Source organism: Halichoerus grypus, chromosome 7, assembly GCF_964656455.1.
Source record: "Halichoerus grypus chromosome 7, mHalGry1.hap1.1, whole genome shotgun sequence".
NCBI lineage: Eukaryota > Metazoa > Chordata > Mammalia > Carnivora > Phocidae > Halichoerus > Halichoerus grypus.
In genome coordinates, this window is record NC_135718.1 from 101,795,443 (window position 1) to 101,818,735 (window position 23,293).

Genomic DNA, 23,293 nt, shown 5'->3' on the forward strand with positions numbered 1-23,293 from the left:
TTTCTCTTCGGCATCTATCTATACATCATAAAATCTCATTCAGAGTTCTCACAGCTCAAACAGATTCCCTCCCACTCTTTGCTATGGAGTTTTGTTTTGTTTTCCCTTTATCCATATTGATTGTCTCAAGTTAACTTCTTTTTGGTTTTAGACATCGAGTAGATGCTCTCCTTGTTCTAAGTTTTAAGTGATTATTGAAACCATTAAAACTAGCAAATACTCTAATATAGTTTCTGGAGAATATTAAGAGTATTTAATTATATGTATTTAGGTGTTTTCAAAGGAGAGTATCTATCTTTTTTCTGAACTCCAATGTAGTTTATCTGTCCCCTCCTTTAATGGTCTTCTATGTGCATGTCTTTATCTTCCCATTAGATTTCAAACCTCCAGTGTCTAGTGCTGGATGATGCCCACAGCATCTCCCTAGCACTTCTTAGTTTCTCAGTGAATTTTTTTGATGAATAAATAACATTTTTTATTTCAGATGGCATTTTTTGGAGCAATACAAGTCCGTAATTTCACTATTATTTATTTTAGTTGCATACAGTGACTTTCCAAATGAAACTTAGCCCTTGGAATCAAGGAGTAAAGCTTTAATTTAATTAAGAAGCTGTTCAGTATTATTTCCTCTGTTAGAATTTACACTAGCACTTGCAAAATAAATTGTTTGTAGTATGGGGAAATTTTTTAAATTTTATCTCTGTAAGTCTCTATTCTAAAAGATCATTAGAGCTAAAGGCTTGGGTTCTGTGGCATTCTCACTGGACTTTACCGTTTGTATAAGCTGTTTTCTTTGAAATCTCATTGTGTTGAAGCTCTTTCTACCAAGTTTTCTACAAAACTCATAGTGTGACCCATGCCAATATCACCCACTGAATTGTTGAGTAATATATCCTGACTTGAGGTCAGTGGTTCTCAAACCATGGTGAGCATCAGAATCCCCTGGAGCTTAAGAGTACAGATACTGCACACCTTCCCCTGGGCATTCTGAATCTGTAGGTTTAGGATGAATCCTGGGCATCTGTGGTTATGACACTTTCTGGTGGTCCTGGAACCATTTTTGAGAAACATTGCCATTGAGTCAAATTTATTCGTGATTTTTAAAATGATGAATCTTCCAAAGTTGTAAGGCATTTTAATGCATTTAAAAGCTGTGTCATAGGTATGTTAATGAATTTGACATTGCACAATCAGTATGATTTATGTGACATTGCAGATATAATTATAAAATACTTTCTTAGCTGCAGTTTTATTGGTCTAGTGTGTATTAACATGCATTTAAAATACGATCTTTATTTGTTTAAAAAACTCCCTTTTTAAATAAACTCCCACTTATCAGGAATGAGAACAAACAAAACTCAAACTTCAGTGTTTTCTCTGCTGTTAATTTCTACATATGCAATATTTAACTCTACTTATCCTACATTTTTTTAAAAAGATTTTATTTATTTGACAGAGAAAGAGAGAGATAGCTAGTGCAGGAACACAAGCAGGGGGAGAGGGAGAAGCATGCTTCCTGCTGAGTGAGAGCCCGATGTTGGGTTCGATCCCAGCACACTGGGATCATGACCTGAGCTGAAGGCAGACGCTTAACGACTGAGCCACCCAGGCCCCCTACTTATCCTACATTTTATGTATGACTTTTTTTGGAAAAAAATTTCAGGATTTTTAGAAGGCATAATCTAATATGCCTTTAATACCTCTAATAATGGTCCATGTTGACCTTGAAGCTGGACAGAATATTGCATTTTTTAATTACAAAAAGAGTTTAAAGATTAATTTCTGCATCACATGTTTTTTATAAATGCTGATTCTCTGAAAATAAAGATAAAGTGAAAATACAAAATAATACAAACTTTTATTAATTCCAGCTGAATAAATGAATGAGGGACGTATTCTAGTGAGGTCATTGTGATAATACACATGGATTTTTTTTTTTTAAAGATTTTATTTATTTATTTGACAGAGAGAGACAGCGAGAGAGGGAACACAAGCAGGGGGAGTGGGAGAGGGAGAAGCAGGCTTCTCCCGCAGCCTGATGCGGAGCTCGATCCCAGGACCCTGGGATCATGACCTGAGCCGAAGGCAGACACTTAATGACTGAGCCACCCAGGGGTCCCAATACACATGGATTAATATTCAATATAAGGGGCCTTCCCTTTACCCCCCTTTCTTTAACTTTGCAAATGCTTCTTTTATAAGATGAGTCTAACATTCTTTAGACATGTGTTGCACTGAAAGGTTGGGAATTAGGAGAATTACAGTGGAACTTGACTTACAAATTTGTAGGTAATCAGAATTACATAAAATGCTTTAATCTATTCTTTCTTTCTTTTTCTTTCTTTTTTTTTTTTTTTTTAGGGACTTTCTCCCTCGAGGGTCGGGCATCGTAACCAGACGGCCTCTTGTGCTGCAGCTTGTTACTTCCAAAGCAGGTAATAAATGAGGATGTTTGCCACTTGAGCAAAGCACATTCCCATGGTGCCTGTTGCCTCCATTCCTGGGTGTTGGGTTGTAGCTACAGAAACTTTTTTTGTGATCCCTCTGCTCTGGGTAGCAGCCTGTATTTCTCTCCAAATGCTCTCTTCTTCGTTGTTCTTTTAATTCCTTTGCAGATTTTTAAACACCTACTATTTTTTATGCTAAGAAAATAGTATTTTTCTCATTGTAATCCATCTATATAATTTTACAGTACAGTTTAACTACATACCCTTCTGGTTTACTTCCCTCTTGCATGTGTGTATGTGTTTGGGAATTTTTTTTAAGTGACAATTCAACATCCATCTAATGTCTATATGCAGATATACAGTGTACGTGTACCTGTATCTACATCTCATGTGTTACGCTTGCCCCTGTCCTTAACACCGTGATAATTTGATCGGCAAATGAGCTTTGTTCTCATTCTTATTTCTTAGCACCTGCTGATGTTAGATTTTTTGTGTACTTATTTGGTGTTTATATTGTTTTTATGAATTGGCTATTTTTATCTTTCCCTATTTCTTTTTGTGGATTTTACTATTTTTCTTATTAATTTCTTTGAAAGTACTTATAAAAACTGCACCTCATAAATTGCAAAAACCAAAGTCATGGAATTTTACCCCTATGTTTTCTTCTAAGTATTTTATAATTTTGCTCTTATGTTTAGGTCTTTGATTCATTTTGAGTTAATTTTTGTGTATGGTGTGAGGAAAGGGTCCAACATCATTTTTTGCATGTGAATATCCAGTTTGTTCCAGCACCATTTGTATGGTTTTGGTACCCTTGTCGAAAATCAGTTGGCCATAAATATATGTGTTTGAGACTCTCAATTCTTTTCAACTAACCTATATTTCTGTATTTGTGCCAGTATTGCGTAGTCTTAATTATTCTTACTTTGTAGTAAGTTTTGAAATTAGGAAGTGTGAGAACTATTTTGTATTTTTCAAGATTATTTTGGCTATCCTGAGTCTCTTGAAATTCTGTATGAATCTTAGAATCAGCTTATTTTATCCCAGCAATGCAAGGTTGGTTTAACACCTAAAAATGAATTAATGTATTGTATCATATCACTATAATTAAAAACAAGAAATCACAGGATCATCTCAACAGACTCAGAAAAAGCATTTGAAAAAATACAACATTCTATCATTTTTAAAAAGATTTATTTATTTTAGAGAGAGAGAGAGCACAAGCAGGGGGAGAGGCAGAGGGAGAGGGAGAAGCAGACTCCCTGCTGAGCTGGGAGCCTGATGTGGGGCCCCATCCCAGGACCTGGAGATCATGACCTGAGCCCAAGGCAGATGCTTAACCATCTGAGCCACCCAGGCACCCCAGACAATATTCCATCATTATAAAAACACTCAACAAAATAGGAATAGAAGGGAACTTTCTTAACCTGATAAAGGGCATGGACTAAAACCCACGGCTAACAAAACATCATACTTAATGGTGAAAGACTGCATACTTTCCTTTTACGAGTGGGAACGAGACAAAGATGTCTACTTTTGCCTCTTCAGTTCAACATCGTGCTGGAGGTTCTAGGTAGGGCAGTTGGGCAAGAGAAAGAAATAAAAGGCATCCATATTGGAAAGGAAGGAGTAAAATAATCTCTGTTTGCAGATGATATGATAAAGTACATAGAAATTCCTAAGGAATCCACCAAAAAACTATTATAACTAATAAATGAGTTCAGCAAGGTTGCAGGATCAATATACAGAAATCAGTTGTATTTCTATAAACTTGCTATGCACAATCAAAAAATGAAATTAAAAAAATAATTTCATTTATAATAGCATCAAACATAACATACTACTTAGGACAAAATTTAATAAAAGAAGTGTGAAACTTGTACTCTCAAAATTATGAAACATTGTTGGAAGAAATTAAATTATGTCTAAATAATTGGACAAACATCCTATGATTTATATTCTGTTTATAAAAGTTTTGATGTATTGAAGTTTTACCCTTTATGGTTGTAAAATCTATCTATCTATCTATCTATCTATATATATGTATCTTTAACAAAAAGTAAATACTTAGCACAATTTTCTTCCTTTTCATACTTAAAATTTTTTTAACATTTATTTCCTTATTTATCTGAAATTTATTTTCATGTATGTGAACTATTTTTATTTCCCAATCTCCTTTATCTTCTATTACATTCCTACTGCAGTCTATTTCTGAATATCTTTTCTGTTTTATTGTGCCAATAACACAGTGTTTTACTTTTAAAGATTTATTTATTTATTTGAAGTGGGGGGTGGAGGGGTAGATGGAGAAGAGAGTCTTAAGCAGATTCCATGCTGAGTGCAGAGCCTGACGTAGGGCTTGATCTCACAACCCAGAGATCACGATCTGAGCTGAAACCGAGTCAGATGCTTAACCGACTGTGCCACCAGGCGCCCCCACAGTGCTTTACTTTTGTGGGTTTATAATTTGCTTTAATATCCATCTGTTGTGTCTATAGTCCCTCTGCCTTTGCTCATTTTTATTTAGGGGTTCTCTTCTATTTGTGTGGCAAAGATTAGGATAATTTTGTAAAGACAAAGCTATTGCCCCTAAAATTATATTAAACCTATAGATTCATAGAGAATAATTGGTATCTTTAAATATTCATTATTTTTTCCAATCCAGGGATCATCCTATATCCTTTCATTTGCTCATGTATTCTCTGTATTCCTTAGTAAAATGCTTGATGATCTTTATATATCATTCGTGTGTTTCTAGTTAAGGTATTCATATTTATTTTTTTGTTGTTCTTGTGGTTTGAATAGGGTTTTTTTTCCGTTACGTTTTCTAATTTCTCGTTGCAGATCTGTGTTAATGCTGCTATTTTTACTTTTATTTTTTAAATTAACCATCTTCCTCTACATTTGACATTAAAATATTTTTAATTGACTCTCTGGGATATTTTAGTTATTATATAATGATTTCATCAGCATTTCTTAATTGTTTTCAATAAATACTTATCCTGAAAATACTGAGATGGCTGAGAAACAAATTGCACTGGACTTTTGGGTGAGTACTGACATGGGAAAAACTCTGTTACATGTTGAGCTTTATTGAGAAGGTACATTATATGCCTTTTTATTTATTTATTTATTTATTTATTTGCTAGAGAGAGAGACACAGCGAGAGAGGGAACACAAGCAGGGGGAGTGGTAGAGGGAGAAGTAGGCTTCCTGCTGAGCAGAGAGCCCGACCTGGGGCTCGGTCCCAGGACCCTGGGATCATGAGCTGAGCCAAAGGCAGATGCTTAACAACTGAGCCACTCAGGCGCCCCTTTGCTCCTAGTTCTGGTGAAAATGCCTCTTGTGTTAAATTATGCATATATTATTTATTATTTGTTTTTCCTGGTAAGGAACTTTTTATTCCTAATTTTAAAAATATTTTGAAACCTAATAAGTAGAGGGGTGCCTTAAGCGTCTGCCTTCGGCTCAGGTCATGATCCCAGGGTCCTGGGAACAAGCCTTGTGGCCCGGCTCCCTGCTCAGCGGGGAGTCTGCTTCTCCCCCTCCTTTCTGCTCTTGCTCTCTCTCGCTATCTCTGTCTCTCTCAACTAACTAAATAAAATATAAAAAAACCTTAATAAGTAGATATATAATTTTAATAAATGACATTTTGGCACTTATTGAGGTGATCATTTAAAAAACTTTTTGATAGGTTCACCTTTACGTTTATAGATTTCTTATTTAAGCATCCTTACATTCCTAAGGTATACTTGATTTTAGTAACTTATTCTTTTACTGTACTATTAAAGTAATTCCACTAATTTATCTAGGTTATTTACATATTTTTATATATATATCATTGTCAAATTATTGAATGAAATCTGTACTGGTCAGCATAAAATAAATTGAGTAACTCTCTTTCTGTCTCTTTTGACTTTCTTTTACTACCTTTTGAAATTCTTAAAAACCCAGTGATGCATTTTAGATTTTGTTTCCAATTAAGGATGGCTGCTAGCCTGGCTTTTTACAAAGGGTTATGTCTTAGATTCAGGTGTTCAGAGACAGCAGCTGTGGGCAGTAAGAGCCTGGAAGAGGTAGATTTGAGGCTGTGGTTGCACTGGGTCCAGAGACATGGGATGTCAGAGCATATACGGAATATTTCAAAACCATGTGGATACTTCCTGTTCTTTTTGTTTGTTTGTTTGTTTGTTTTTGAGAGAGTGAGTGAGCGAGCATGGGGGTGAGAGGTGAGAGGGTGGGGTGCAGTGGGGGGAGGGCAGAGGGAGAGGGAGAGGGAGAGAATCTTAAGCAGGCTCCACGCCAGTGTGGAGCCCGACGTGGGGCTTGATCTCACAGCCCTGAGATTATGACTTGAGCCAAAATCAAAAGTTGAACACTTAACCTACTGAGACACCCAGGTGCCCCAAAACTTCCTGTTCTAATGTAGAGATTTTCCTGTTACAGTTATAAGAAACTCTTATAAAAGTATTGCTAAGCCCAGGACAGTTACTATTTAGAAAACTATAATACTGAGTGGTTGCCCTATTTTTGAGCATTAGGTATGTATCAGCACTATGCAAGAACCTTCTGAGATAGATGTTACGATTCCCATTTTAGAAAAAGAGCCCCAGCAAGGTTTAAGCAATTTGTCAGAGGCCACACTGTTGGTCGGAGTAGGGGTTGTTATTAGTATCTTTCTGACACTGATAATATTGCATTTTAAAAATAGGAAACTCTGCTTGCTTTATTTATTTATTTAAAAAAAATTTTATTACGCAAACTCTACACCCAATGTGGGGCTCGAACTCACAGCTGTGAAATCAAGAGTCACATGATCTACCAACTGAGCTAGCTAGGTGCCCCTTGAACTGCTTGCTTTATATTTTCAGGATACACTTTATATTTTTAGGATACACTTTATATTTTTACTGGGTTATGTTTTATGTAAGGGAGCATCAATATGTGAGTAGTAAATATAGAAATTATTTGGCTAATTCATAATTATCATTTACTTTTCAACATAATGCTCATTTACTAATATTTAACTGCTTGTCCCCATCTGCTGCTGTATTAGTTCCTAAACGAAGCCAAGAAATTAATTACAGACCCTAAGCCTTATTCTGTGTAATTTTTTAAAGGAAATTTAGTACTTAGTATAGGAGATCATTCCAAAAAATCACACAGTGTTGTGAAGAAGGTGAGAAAAATCACTGTCTCCGTGATTTTATTTATAATAAAGGTAAAATTTTTAAGTGATAAGGTTGTGATAGTTTGGATTTAGAGAGAAGGATTTCTGAAGGTTTTGCTTGAAAGGACAAGAGCTGGACAAAGCACCGATGAGGTGTTGGGTAAGGACTGTCGTGTCAAGAGCAAGGGAGTAGGTAGAGGGTCTTGGTAAAACAAGGGGACAGTTTTCAATGCCTTTGGGCATTTCCGGTACCATGTTGTAACTGGCTCGCGCCAGCTCCTGAGCCCCGATAATGCAACTCTCTTCTTCTCCCTGTATTCACTGACATCATGGAGGTAACCTGAAGTTGGTCACGGTGGGAGTATTCACAGTATGGAAATTGGCAAATGCTACAAACCAGGACTTTCCCCCCTAGGGTGCCAACTGTTGTTAAACATTTATCAGCTCGCCACTGGTTTCTTTCTTCTCAGTACCCAGTCTCACTGTTACTGCTTTATGACCTGTCAAATTGAGAAAGCAAATGTGCCTGAGTATGATATTTTTGGTGAACTACTGAGTGTATTGAAAGTGTCACTGCTTTAGGAAATGATCCATTTGGAGTCTGATCTATCTCCTGAAGGACTGAATCTGTCACTCTGCAATAAAAGTTACTGTCAAGAACTTACAAAAGTAAAGCCTGTAGGTCATGGCTAAGGATAAGTGGTTTTGTCTCCTAGAGAACTTTTCTACGTTAAAATACTTCTCTAAATGCTATTACATTGCCTCATGCGCCTTTATTTCAATGTCATTAGTGTAAGAAAGAAAGATATTACAAATTAGAGCTTTCAGAATGGATAAATTAAAGTTAATTGTTCACATTACAGAAGTATTCTTTCTCTTGTGAAAGATTTCCTTGGCATTTCCTCCTTTCATGCATGTCAAATATATTATTAATTCCTCAAAATTTGATTTACCACCTTTGTGTTACATTTACTGCACAATGTAACATGTCCATATTTCAATAATTGCACAAGATGTAGTTTATTAGAGAATTATTACTATTCAGTGTTTGGTGTCCTTGAGTTGCTCTAAGTGACCATTTGAATAAAGATATTCAGTAACAGAAGTCAGAACACTTGTTTCTGAGGCACCAGATAACTAACAGGGCGAGGAACAGAGTTCAGGCAGCAGGTCTGAGAAGCCGCAGGAAGGCTGTGAAGGTGTTCTAAGTGAGGGGCTGCACACTGAGGTCTCTTCAGGACAGCTTTCAAAGAATTGTGAGTCTAGGTGGAACTGAGCCAGAGTGTGTTTGAGGAGATTGCTTCTTACCACAACAGTCAGGGGATAGTTAATTCTAAAGAGAAATGTCACCTTCTCACAGGTGAGATATTTTAAAGAAATTTACAGATTACGTAGACTTTAAATCCTGATGTATGTACAATGACCAGGACTTGTTTTCTAGTTTCATAAATTAGATTGCTACATACTTAGTGGAAACATTCAAGTATTTCCTGAATAACAACATTGAAAATATTTTAGAACTAAATGTCTCATTTGTTTTGTATTTAAATATCTGAATTTAATTAAAACTGATATTTTAGAATAAGATAGTCTGTTTTTGCAGAGGATTAAATGTTTATTTTCTTTTCATTGTAACAAGTTAACCTCATGTGAAAACAAATGTGATTCTGAAAACATTCTTTCTTGACTACAGCTTTGACCTTGTTCTGCTCCAGTGCTGGTTTCCTATTGCTTTCCTTATAAAGTGCAGGTTACCATATAAAGTGCAGATTCATAGTTTAAAGTCCCTTGAATATAGCTCTTCTTAAATTTTAATGTGCATAAGTTTCCTGAGGATTTCTGGGGATCATCCTCAGAAGTTTTGATTCAGCAGGTCTGAGGCAAAAGCCCTGGGAGATAGCTGTTGGTCTTTGATAAACACTTTGAGAAACATTCATAACAATTTCATCTAATTGTTTTACCGTTTTCTTTTTCTAGATATCTTTCCTTCTTCCTTTTAATAGCTCCTTTTTTTGAGATATTACCTATTATTCTTTTAAAAATTGTCTAAATATTTGGTCATGGAGTCTTTAGATAGGTCTAAGCACTGTGCTTTGAACATAATAGGCACTCACTCATTGAGTTCTGAACTGTATTCTCCTGCTGCCAGGGCATCTAGCTCAGACACCAGCACATTTGGCCCTGGAATTTGAAGAGCCTGAGGATATTTTCTTTCCAGCTTTATTTTGATATAATTGACATATAACACTGTGTAAGCTTAAGGTGTACGATGTAATAATGTGATACATGTGTATCTGAGGATTTTCATAGACTGTCAGAGGTTGATATTCTAATAACATCTAATTTTGTTGTTATATAACTGACTTACATATATAACATGACAGGCATAAATGTAGAGAGAGAAAGAAACCATCCAAGTGAAATCTCAGCAAGTGCGTATCCACCCATCCCTTAGAGCTGGGGTCTTCCTTGATTTCTGATAAGCCCAGGAAGTCCCATTGACCCCTTGGAATGTCACATGGTTATCAAGCACACAATTTTAATTCTGGAAAATATAACTATCAAAAATACATTAGAATATATTTGTTGGGGTATTGGACAATGGGGATGTTGGGTTTTCTAAGAAGTTTGAGGATCACTGGCCTAGAAGGGATTAAAGGGATTCGTTTTTCTGGGGGATGCTTTGGGTTATTATTCCGTGAATATGGGGCACAGTGTAATAAATAAAGGAACTCCCAAAGGTCTTAAATAGGATAATATTCTTGTTAAATGGATAGAAATGTAGACTATATACATGTATTAAGGTAAGACTTTGTCCAAATGTTTCCACATTTATAATCTATTTCATGGAGAGGTCGAATGACTCTCAGGATTCTTACAAACCTTACTTTTGAGGGGGGAAAAAAGGTAGTTTGTGCACTTTCATCCAGACCTACTTTAAATCTGGTTTGGTTGTATTTTTCAGGTCACTGCTCTTTTAATATTTTTATAACTCAAGAAATTTAACTTGTCTTCATTTTATGCTTGGTTATTGGGATCCTACTTTCAATTACTGGTTATATTCATTTTTCTTCCCCCCACTTCTTCTTTTTGCTGACAATACTCTAAAACTGTTATTTTTACCATTTTCCTTTTGTTGTCCTTTTTTCTTAGCTTAAATTTGGCTACCCATTGATTAATAGACTTAGAATTTCTAGTTAGTTGCTCAGTTATATATCTTCCATTTACAAAGTCCACAGCAATTTTTGCTCAACTCTCAAAATTTTGAGAAAAGTCAAAGAACTATTCTAAGCAAACCGGTCTTAAATTTTGTTTCTTCACAGGTAGGTGGCTGCCCTTTAATGCCACATTTATTTCCATTTAGGAAGGAAATGACTAAATTAAAGGTATTATGTTTCTCTTGAAAGGAAATGAAGAAATATATATTTCAGTAGAATTCTATTGCTGTTTGTGAGGTTAAGATGACTTTTTAGTTGGCAATAATTTGTTTTTAAGGTTTGCTTGTCTCTATTTTATTTTAATTAATTAATTAATTATAAATAGGCTTCACGCCCCGTGTGGAGCCCAATGTAGGGCTTGAGTTCACAACCCTGAGATCAAGACCTGAGCTGAGATCAAGAGTCAGACGCTTAACCGACTGAGCCACCCAGGCACCCCGTCTATTTTATTTTAAAAGAAGGCATTGAAGTTTTTATTGGCCTCAAGTTTCCAAACCAAAAATTATATTTATCTGACCTTTTGCTCCATCTAATGTCTTCCAGAATTATGTCTGCTTAAAGAGGCTGAATGGAAGGGTGATAACAAGTTTCTTCATTTTTGGACTTCTTTTTCCTTCTATAAGCCTTTGTTCTCCCAGTTTTTAAAAATGGGTTGTCTGGAAATAATTGATATTGAAGAAGACTAAAAGATAAGCTGTATAGTTGTTAATATCTGTTTAAATCTGAGAGGGGGAGGTGTGATTTTTATTGCAAGAAAATGAATAGACTTATTTTACATCATGCCTATGACTAATAATAATTATTACTTACCTCCTCCTTCCTACTCTCATTGTTTCCACTTGGGCTTCTAACAATGGAAATTGTAGATCACAGATGTCCCCTGTATTTGCATTTGTTGGATGAGTTGTAGTAGTCTGGAAATCATTTTCTTTGCATTCTCCTCCTCTGTGGGTCATGCTTAATCTTCCCCTACTGCCATAGCCTGCATCCTCCTTTCTGTGAAACATTCACCTCAGTGGTCACTTGGCCAGCAGGGTAGGATGCATTATAGCATCTGTTGAATGATACGGCCTACAAATTTAAGAAATTGGTTGTTCTGTTGCCTGAACAGCATAGAATGGACCATCATTGAGCTACTCTGCTGGTTTACAAGATAGTTTTGTAGTAACCAAAGGTATTTATTTTGCAAAATGAGCTAAATTCACATTAAGTACTTTAAAGTGATTGTGTTAGTTTAATATGAACAATATCCTCCAAGCCTGATGGGATTTCTTCTCATTATTTTCCCAAAGTGTATTTGTTTGGTAAATTTTTATCTTCATGTTTTGCATTTGTTCATCTGTTTGTTAAATAAATTTTAAATACCTACAAGTGTGCGACACAACAGAGAAGTTGCCAGTTTGTGTCCTGTACACCATGTTCCTTCAACTGTCTTCCTGTTACTATTACTTTGGCTAATATTTAAAGAAGCTTTTTTTTTTTTTTTTTTAAACCTCTACATACTTAACAGAGGCTGTATGGATGGCATTGCCTCTCTCACTGGACTTCAGTTTTTATAGTTCCATTATATAGGAATTTGGGGTCATGCAATACTTTGTAAGTATTAGGGCTTAGAAGCACATACCTCTGTAAGGCATGTCAAAAGCAATTTGAGTCTGTATCCTTTGGAGGGTCTCAAATCTAAGGCATGTCAACTGTGATTTCCTTTTTTTTTTTTTAAAGATTTTATTTATTTGACAGAGAGAGAGACAACAAGAGAGGGAACACAAGCAAGGGGAGTGTGAGAGGGGAAGCAGGCTTCCTGCTGAGCAGGCAGCCTGATGTGGGGCTCGATCCCAGGATCCTGGGATCATGACCTGAGCCGAAGGCAGACGCTTAATGACTGAGCCACCCAGGCACCCCAAGTGATTTCCATTTTGAATATCCATTTACTCTTGTTCTTCTTATTCCTCATCAAAACCCTTTTTCTTGACATGTACATGATATATTTGACTCTTCATCAGTGTCTTAATGTTTCATTTTTCTAATTTTCTGTGTACATATCTACCAGTGTTCGTATTAGGCTTGTATAGGCTTTTCCTGGACCAAGTGTAAGTGCAGGATTCAGAATAAACATCAACATACTTAAATATAATGCAGGTCTATTTTGATTTGCAGGGTAGGTGTGATCTTGAGATGTTGCCTAAATTGTTTATTGTCTAAAGTATTGCTAGCCTTGGGACACCTGGGTGACTCAGTCGGTTGAGCATCTGCCTTCGGCTCGGGTCATGATCTCAGGGTCCTGGGATCGAGACCCATGTCGGGCTCCCTGCTCAGCATGGAACCTGCTTCTCCCTCTCCCTCTGCCGTTCTCCCTGCTTGTGCTCTCTCTCTCTCTTTCTCTGTCAAATAAATGAATAAATAAAATCTTCAAAAAAATAAAGTATTGCTAGCCTTTTAAGTAAATCTTTTAATTATTTTGTATCTATGTTACTGAGATTGTTAAAGTTGGGTATTCAGAAAAGTACATATGTAAGGAGTACTTATTCAACAGCTTATTGAGCGCCTTTTTTCTCATATGAAAATGTTACTGAAAGGTGTACAAAGATATATATGAGACACAGTTCCTACATTAAAAGGGTGATGCTGAGTGTCCAATAGGTGAGAATAGCCATACCCATAAATAATTCCTGGATAGTATAATAGCAGAGGGTAAAACTATGGGAGTGATAATGAAGGGATTATCACACTGAGGAAAGTATATGTACTTCAACCGCCAAATGAACGAGAATAATGAAGGTGAATGTTCAGAGGTTGGTCCTGGAGGACACTCTGCAGGGGAAAAGTAACACTGTGTGTCAACTATACTTCAGTTTAAAAGAAGAATAAAAAAATAAAATGTATCAAAGTGATCACTAAATGATTATACTTTAATTAAATCATGACATGTTATATTTATTTTTTAAAAAATTTTTTAAAGATTTTATTTATATATTTGACAGAGAGAGTGAGAGCACAAGCAGGGAGAGTAGCAGAGGGAGAGGGAGAAGCAGACTCTCTCATGAGCAGGGAGTCCAACGCGGGGCTCGATCCCATGACCCTGGGATCATGACCTGAGCCGAAGGCAGATGCTTAACGACTAAGCCACCCAGATGCCCCTGTTATATTAATTTAATATAAATATATAACTTATAAAATTTGCCATGTGTTAAAAAAATTCTTGTCTGCTAATTCCATCCTCTTTGTAAGTTTTGTGTCTGTTCCTGCTGAATGACTTTTATCCTGTTATGGCTCCTACAGTAATTGAATACTGGCCATTGTGAATTTTATGTTGTGCTGGATTTTGTTTTAATAATTTTGGGCTTTGTTCTAATATGCAGTAAATTAATAGGTATCAGTTTGATCTCTTTGAGGCTTGCTTTTAAAATTTATTGGGATGGTCCAGAGCAGCCTTTAGTCAAGGGCAAATTTGACTTCTTTATTGACTCTACTTGAAGTCTCAGGTATTAGTAAGTATTTCCACTCTGGTTTGTTGGAACACCAACTATTCCAAGCCTGTTGTGAGCTGACATTGTTCCTCCTACTCCTTTTGGTGGTTCTTTCTCCCAGTCTTGGTAGTGTCCTTACATGCATTCACTAGTCTCTGGAACTTTATCTCTGTGCAGCTCCCTTTTCTTCAATACTTGCAGAATGTTGCTACACTAAATTCTACCTGCCTTGGCTTCCTTGAACTCTGAATTCTGTTCCTTCATCGTGGTGAGGCTGTTGACATTTGTATGGAGTCTGCCTTCCTGAGCTGCGACATTGACGCTTTCTCTAGGCCTTGAGCTGGAACTATTGAAGTACTCACCTTGTTGGTTTCCCTTTTCTCGGGAATTACTATCTTGCATTGCCTGTTGTTCAATGTAGGAACACTGTTCTTTTATATACTGGGTCCTATTTTCTAATTTTTTAACGTGGGAGGGTACATCTGATGCCTGATACTTTATTATGGCTGGGAGTGGAGGTAAGACTCAGTTAACCTTTTACTCTGATTGTTAATGATCAACATTGAAATCACATTGGTTTTCACTGCTCATGAAAACATTTCCAGGGTTTTGGGCATTGGTTTATGGCTCTGAGGTGATGAAAAAAACCTTACAATTATACCTCCTAGATAAGGAGTTTACCTCAAACTGTTTCTTTCACATCTCTCTCTCTTTTTTGTAATATGTCTCCCACTTATAGAAGCTACCAAAGAAATATGGAATACCAGGTGAGCGAGGCATTTTTTTTTTCAAGTTAAAGCCACCAGATTTGCTAAAATCTTGATGGTACCTCTTAGCTACTATAGGGATGTGAAATTCAGACATTTTTACATAACAGAGGGAAGCTACCTGGCTGCAAGTTAGATGAATTTACAGGACTTGGGTTTGTAGTTGTCACATTTAGAGCTCAATCTTAAAATCCATCTGCATTAGACTCTGTAGATAGTTACCACTGATATGACCATGTCACCATATCAGTGGTTACCATTCATATGACCTCTTCTCAAGGAGAGTGTTAGGAACAATTTTGTCAGGACTGTTTATTGGTGCTTGCCTTTGCTTGCTTCTTTGGTTCTCGGCTGTTGCAAAAAAAAAAAAAAAATCTCTATGTTGGTCTTATAAGGAGTAATGTCAGGGATAATAAGGAAAGTGAAATTAGTTCATGAGGCCATCTTCTCATTGTGAGGATTACTCATGTACCCAAAATAGGTGGCTTTGCTTCAATTATTCTAACTGGTGGAAGTTAAATGTTAGATGATGCCAAGTCTGAGAACCTCACAAGGATAGTTATTTAAAGGTGTGAACACATTACAGAAGTGTGGATTCAGATCTATAATTTTAAGTTATAATTAAATGACCCTAACTAGATATCTCTAAATAACCAACAAAACCATGGATAACCATTTAGACTTCATAAGAGCCATCTTGTGTAGGCTATTGATAACCTGTATATTTCCATAGAAATGAGGGAGACTAGTGGAACTGTGCCTAGCTTATGATGATTGATAAGCATCCTTTCCCTGCTGACTTGCTTTTGGCTGGATGATAAGGTATTTGTGAAGTTGTGGTAAGTATGTGCGCAAATATGCTCAATGCTATGTGGTTTGGTGAAGTATCCATTTACATTTACATTTCAGTTGGTGGCAGTGGTGGGATCACCATGCAATGACATTTATCAGAAGTGAGACAAGAGGAATCGGGAGCAGCTATTGGTTACTCTGATGGCAGCATGGAGGTAGACCTGGTTGGGTTTGTGGTTCCTGTTGATCAGGCGGCTGCATTTGGACTGAGGCTTCATTTCTTCTCGTTATGCCTCTAGCTTTATCATGAGCTTCATAAGATTTGTAATCTATAGGACGTGTGTGTGTGTGTGTGTGTGTGTGTGTGTGTACTATACTGTCCTTAGGTTAATTTCTTCCAGCAGGTTTTGTGTGTATGCATGTTAGGGGAAAGGATGTATATTATCCATCAAGGCTTCTAATTTGACTGGACTTTTGACTAATTTTTCAAAAGCATTACTCATAGTTTAAATGTTTTTAATTTCATAATAACAGGCTGAGAAAAATCAGCATTTCATAGTAAATAATGGAACACTTCTATTTGACTTTACTTTCAAGAGATTATCAATAATAATTTCAGGTATATTAATAATAACTTTCCTTAGTATTTGCATAGAATTTTTAGGGTTTCTGTAAGATAAGAAGTAGTTAAGTAAATTAAATTTGTTTCCTTTGGCCCCAGCCTACCATATCTATATTCATTTTTACTCTATGTGCTGTCTCATCTCACCTAGGCCCCTGAGTTTTCATGTACTCTTAATACCTTGAGAGCCTTTCCAAGAGCATCTAATAAGTTCATTTACACTCAGATACAAGTAACTGATACAGTTTGAAGTGTTAATATCCCAAAGGCCATTTTAACAAAAAAATGAGAAGCCTTACTTATAGAAATTAATCTCTGTTAGTAGAGTTTTCTGTTGGGAAAGGGATGGTTTTTATTTGTTTATTTTTAATCTGTAGAGTCTTTTTCAAGCTCTTAAAACCATACCACCGAGGTGGCTATAGCTCTGCTTCTACCCAAAGTTAGCACCTTCTTCAGTAAGTTCAGAGTTCTTTATAAATTATTTCTAATCTTTAAAACACTCTATTTGTAGTGAACAGACAGCATTTCAGTCTGTTGACAGCTGATGGAAGAAATACAACATTGTAGAGAAATAAAATAATGTCCTTGAAAATACTGTGAAAAGTGTTAATGCATTATACAAGCAAATTTTTATTGGTAAATTGCTTAAGACCTGACAATTTAAGCAGTCTCACTAAATTTTTAATGAAGGTACTAATTTATAATGGATAAGGAAAGTAGGAGAAGTTAATACTGAGATGTTTTAAGAATGAGCTGGGTTAAGAACCGTGGTATTTCTTAACTCGAGTGCCTAAGTTAGACTGTCATTTTTATTTTTTAGGGTTCTGGTGTTTGGTCATGGAAGGGTAATATAATAGACTGCCAAATGGCTAATGCCAAGTTGAAGATGTCCAACATATATATATGTAAATATATATATAAATATATATATATTCCATATATATATATATAAATATATATAAATATATATATATATATATATAAAAGCTCACATCTGAATGAGCTTCTCATTGATCTGATCACTTTTAGAGAGAAAAAGGAAAGCAGCTCTTCACTGATAACACGGGTAATTGAAAGAAGTGCTGCCAAGGGAAACAGCTACTACTTGTTACTGGTTCTGCTGGAATCCCTAACATACTTCCTCAAACAGATGAGTTTCCTGAAGGAGCCAAATTCTTAAATGATAATCTAACCAAAACACTAGGTGACTCTTGTGGTTAAAACAGAATCCAGATAGAGGAAGCACTAAGGTCAAGATTTGTAAACTACAACTAAATTATGAAAACTATTCTACTTCCTAGTATTCAGGCATTTAAGAGCTCTGCAAAAAAATTCAGTATTATGTGACTTCCTCAATTATGTAATTTGTTTAGGTATACTGGGTAGGAGCTGGAAATATACCTATCTCAGACTTTTCTGTTTTTATATTAAAGAGAATATTCTTATCTATTATGATTTTTTTACAAGGGAAAAGCATAGAAGTTACTAAAAACCAAATCATGTTATTTTTTTAATTATAGGGAAACCTCAAGAATTTACTCATTTCATGAAATAAATAGCTGTGCCATTCATACAATGTTATTAATATGGGAAATGATAGAATACACTTTATTTATATTTTTAAATTTTTATTTAAATGAATATATTTTAAATATTTTCAACAAAATATTGCTAACTGTACCAGTATTGGAAGCACATTACCTCACAATACTTTTCCCTGTGTGAATGTGTGAATAGAAATGTTAGATACGGGCTCTCCATCCAGGGACAAAGATCAATAGTTTACTAAAGGTGGGAAAGGGAGAGTGGGACTGCTGGTACAGGATTAAGGAGGGATGGCAATTAAGTACTATGAAAATAAGCTCAACATCCTTAGTCATTAGAGAAGTGTGAATTAAAACCATAACAAGATAATTAATACACCTATGAGAATGCCTAAAATTAAAAAGATTGGCTGTACAAAGTGTTGACTAGGATGTAGAGGAACTAGAATGCTCATACGCTGTTGATGTCTAATGTAAAATGACACACCACTTTGGAAAACAGTTGGGAACTTTCTTAAAAAAATTGAACACACATTTACCATATAACTAGCCAATCTACTCTTAGGCATTTACCCAAGAGAAGTTGGTGCCTTTGTCTTCCCAAAGACTTGTGCACAAATAATCAAAAACTGGAAACAGCGCATATGGTCATCAGTGGGTGAATGGATAAACAAATTGTGGAACATTCATACAATGGAATATAGCTTAGTTTTAAAAGGCATGAACAATTGATATGCTCAGTGACATGGATGAATCTCAATTATGGAGAGTGAAAAAAAGCCAGATAAAAGGCATACATATCAAATTCATTTAAATTTCTAGAAAATGGAAACTAATCTGTAGTGGCAGAAAGCACATCGGTGCTTTTGGAGGGAGGGTGGAGAGTGGCAGGAGGAAACTTCTGGGTTGTGACGGATATGTTCTTGATCATAGTGATGGTTTCACAGGGGTATACATGTGTCAAAACATCACATTGTACGTTTTAAGTATGTGTGTTTTATTGTTGTGATAGTCAATTTTATGCACTAAGGAATGCCTAGAGAATTGGTAAAACATTTTAGGGTGTGTCTATGAGCGTGTCTTCAGAAGAGATTAGCATTTGAATTGACAGACTGAGTAAAGAAAATCACTCTCACTAGTGCTTGTGGGCATCATCCAACCTGTTGAGGGCCTGAAATTAAATGGATGAATGAATGAATGAATGGCAGAGGAAGGGTGGATTTGCCTTCTCTGTTTCAGCTGAAACATCCATCTTTTGCCCTTGGATATTGGTGCTTCTGGTTATCAAGCCTTCGGATTCAGATGGGGACTTACACCATCAGCTACCTGCTACCCACTCCTCCATGGTTTTTCAGGCTTAAATGGAATTACATTACTGGTTTTCCTGGGTCTCCAGATTGTAGATGGCAGATTGAGGGACTTCTCAGCCTCCAGAATCCTGTGAAACAATCCCTCATAATAAATCTCTTTCTATATATGTGTATATACATGTAAATATCTCTGTATCTCTATATCTATCCATCCATCCATCCATCCATCCATCCATCCATCCATCCATCCATCCACCCACCAACCCTACTGGTTCTTTTTTGCTGGAAAACACTGAGTAATACAATTGTATATGAACTACACCTCAGTAAAGCTGTTAAAAATGCCATTTGTCCATCTACCTAATGGCTCTGAAGTTGTGGCTTAGTTATATGTAAAACTGCTGCTTATTTTGGGGGTAGGGGAATGAGGATGTGCCATGCCATACTGCTCATGCTTTAATTTTGGTGCTCTGTTTCCCAAAGGTGTTAGATAATAAACTCAATGTGCTAATCACATACACATTCTCCTAGGGTTAAATTCTCTTTAAGGTATTGTAAACTCTACTAACTTCATATTTGGTGAGTCCTTAGTTCAGATAATGAGACTTGGTGGTTGCTTTATCAGTTGTAATGATCCTGGTGACTGATGTTCCCTCCTGTTCTACTTAAAACATGACGGTAACTGATAATACTCACATTTTGATCTCAAGGCAGGGAAATACTGCAAATCTCATATCTCGACCTCTTTGATAAATGTAGGACTTGGTGCCTACTTGGTTATCAAGTGGCAAAGTATTAAAATAGAAACTAGACTTTGAAATATTTTACATGTAGTGCTTTGCATTATAAAAGCCTAATTTGTCATCTACATGGCTTTTCTTTCCCTGTAGTGTGCTTATGTTTGGCAAAAGCATTCTCATGCTCTAAAGTTTTAATTTATTTCTGAAGAAATATAGTTCTGAATAATCATATTTCTGAAGAGGCAGATTTTCTGCTCAGGCAGCAAAACTCAGTGTAAGTAAATGGTATTGCTGATTTATTGTATGGCCTTGGCCAGTATATAGCATATTTGGTCTTTGGTTTTTTTCTTCTTTGACATATATATGGTGTCATAAACATAGTACTATAAGCTGACATTGTGAATCCCTAGGTAGGAGTTTCCCGAAGTCTTCTTTAATTCTTTTTTTTTTTTAAAGATTTTATTTATTTATTTGAGAGAGAGAGATTTATTTGAGAGAGAGAGAGAGAGAGAGAGAGAGAGCACGAGAGGGAAGAGGGTCAGAGGGAGAAGCAGACCCCCAGCTGAGCAGGGAGCCCGATGTGGGACTCGATCCCAGGACCCCAGGATCATGACCTGAGCCGAAGGCAGTCGCTTAACCAACTGAGCCACCCAGGCGCCCCCATTCTTTAATTCTTTCATTGCTGGATTGTGCATTCTTTACTCAGAAAGGTCTCTCTTTTCATGTTGTACCATAATAGGGATGGCTTGGGTGATAATGATGGTGAAGTTTAAGTAGAAAGACGATATTAAAATAATAAAAATTTGATATGCTCTAAAATTTAGTATACAAGAATCAAGAGTTTCATGCATTTTATTTTATTTATTTTATTTTATTTTAATGTTTTAGAGCAGAGGGAGGGGCAGAGGGAGAGAGAGAATCTTAAGCAGGCTCCACGCCCAGCATGGAGCCTGATGTGGGGCTTGATCCTACAACCCTGAGATCATGACCTGAGCCTAAATCAACAATTGGATGCTTAACCAACTGAACCACCAAGGTGCCCCAAGATTTTCATGCTTTTTAAAAAATTAAAAGCTGGGTTCTCTGCTCCCCATGCCAATCAAAACTATTTGTCTATTTGATACATTACCACCTACGTCTTGTACAGTTCACACAGTACTTGCAAGGCTTGACGGGTGTATGGTTGAAGTAAAAGCCATAGTTCCTGTATTGGAGAGGCACAGGGCGGTTTGACAATTTAGTGATAAGCTGTGCACTTGTGACTTTCAGTGCAGACGAGTTCAAGGAAAGGAGAGATCAAAGTCGGTTTGAGTATTGAAGAAGGTGTAGTGGAGGCCCAGATGTGATGTAAACTTAAGAAACATAGAGGGCAGGGTGATGATCTACATGGAGAGTCAGATTTGAAGTTAGGTCTTGAGAGTGGGATACACAGGACACGGTGAGCAGACCTCTACTTCCACTTTGGTGATGAGGCTGGTTTGGTTGGTACAGGGTAAGACCTGGTTAGAGAGAACATTGAAAACTTGGTAGAGGAGTTTAGAATTTTGTGGTGAAAGACAGAGTGCCATTATAGATTTCTGAGCAGGGAAATACCGGTGTTAGGAAAACATTTTAAGAATCCTATCTGGAGGACTTACTGCAATGCAAGCTCAAGTGATAGAGGTGTTGACAAGGTAGTGGGCAGCTGTTTTACCTAAAAAATATATATATGATTTAGGATTTAGGATTGCTTAGGTTCCTGGGTATTATTTTTTTTCCCTAAATCCTTCAAAGTTTGGTTTCATCTTTCCAGTCTCATTTTTTTTTTTTTTTTTTTTTTTTTTTTTGGTGTGTGTTGTTCACTCAACCCTCTATTTCAGCAACAGTGAACATGACATTTCTCAGGCTGTTCTTTCTGTCTGAAATTCCTTCAGTCATTCTCTTTTCCTGATGCACTTCTGTTCTCTTGTGAAAAAGGTTGCAGGCAGGTGCCACCTCTTCTATAAGCCTTATCCAACATCCTCCTTCCCTTAATTATTTGTGCTTTTCCTTATGTTCCATAGCACTTTGCATAGACTTCTCTAATAACACCCATCACTTTGTTCTGTAACTTCTTTATCTGTCTTACCTAGCAATCAGTAAGCTTTTATTTATTTATATTTAAATTCAGTTAATTAACATATAATATATTGGTTTCAGACGTAGAGTTCAGTGATTCATCAGTCTTATATAATACCCAGTGCTCATTACATCACATGTCTTCCTTAATGTCCATCACCCAGTTAATCAGTAAGCTTCTTGAAGGCAGAGGCCATTATAGTTGTAGCCAAGCACCTAAGTGTAACTCCTGTAAAATGGTAGACAATTGTATAACTGATCCTTGAATGAATTAATGGATCCTTCTCCATCTCCACTGAATTTGAGATCTTGTGAGATCCTGCCCAGTATAAACTTAGTGGGTGAAAATACATTAGAAGTGGGTATTCTGCAGAAATTTAATGACATGAAATTTAGTACAGGCAAGTTAAATGGACCAGTAAATTTATTAGCTATTTTGAAGACCGTTATTTTTTTTTTTTATTTTTTTTATTTTTTAAATTTTTTTATTGTTATGTTAATCCCCATACATTACATCATTAGTTTTAGATATAGTGTTCCATGATTCATTGTTTGTGCATAACACCCAGTGCTCCATGCAGAACGTGCCCTCCTCAATACCCATCACCAGGCTAACCCATCCTCCCACCCCCCTCCCCTCTAGAACCCTCAGTTTGTTTTTCAGAGTCCATCGTCTCTCATGGTTCTTCTCCCCCTCCGATTTCCCCCCCTTCATTCTTCCCCTCCTGCTACATTCTTCTTCTTCTTTTTTGAAGACCGTTATTTTACAATGTGAATTATCAAAAGAATTATTGGTTGTTTCTTTGCTGCTTCTGTAGAAGGCAAAGGAGTTTCTCTAACTCTAATAGTAATACATCTACATTTTAAAATTATGGTTCTTTTCTCTTAGGGAGCTATAATTTGTATTTATCTTCATTAATAGCACCAATTTTATAGTTAACATAGTCAATAAAACATTATTCTTTTAACTTGTTTTATTCTCTTCATTCATAGAAGTAGTTATTATATCATGGCTTTTGGTAAGAAATGACTGTTGATTCTAGGCATTTAATAATAATCCTTTTTTGGGGGTACCTGGGTGGCTCAGTTGGTTAAGCATCTGCCTTCGGCTCAGGTTAT

General features: G+C 36.3%; 1 protein-coding gene across 7 annotated transcripts in view; it reads left to right on the plus strand.

Moving 5' to 3' along the window:
* Positions 1-23,293, plus strand: part of DNM3 (dynamin 3) — a 539,814-nt gene that overhangs the window by 81,852 nt on the left and 434,669 nt on the right. For all 7 annotated transcript variants that reach the window (XM_078077964.1, XM_078077966.1, XM_078077967.1 and 4 more), the window contains exon 2: positions 2,362-2,435. In XM_078077964.1, the coding sequence (XP_077934090.1) occupies positions 2,362-2,435 (74 nt within the window). The remainder of the gene's footprint in view (positions 1-2,361; positions 2,436-23,293) is intronic.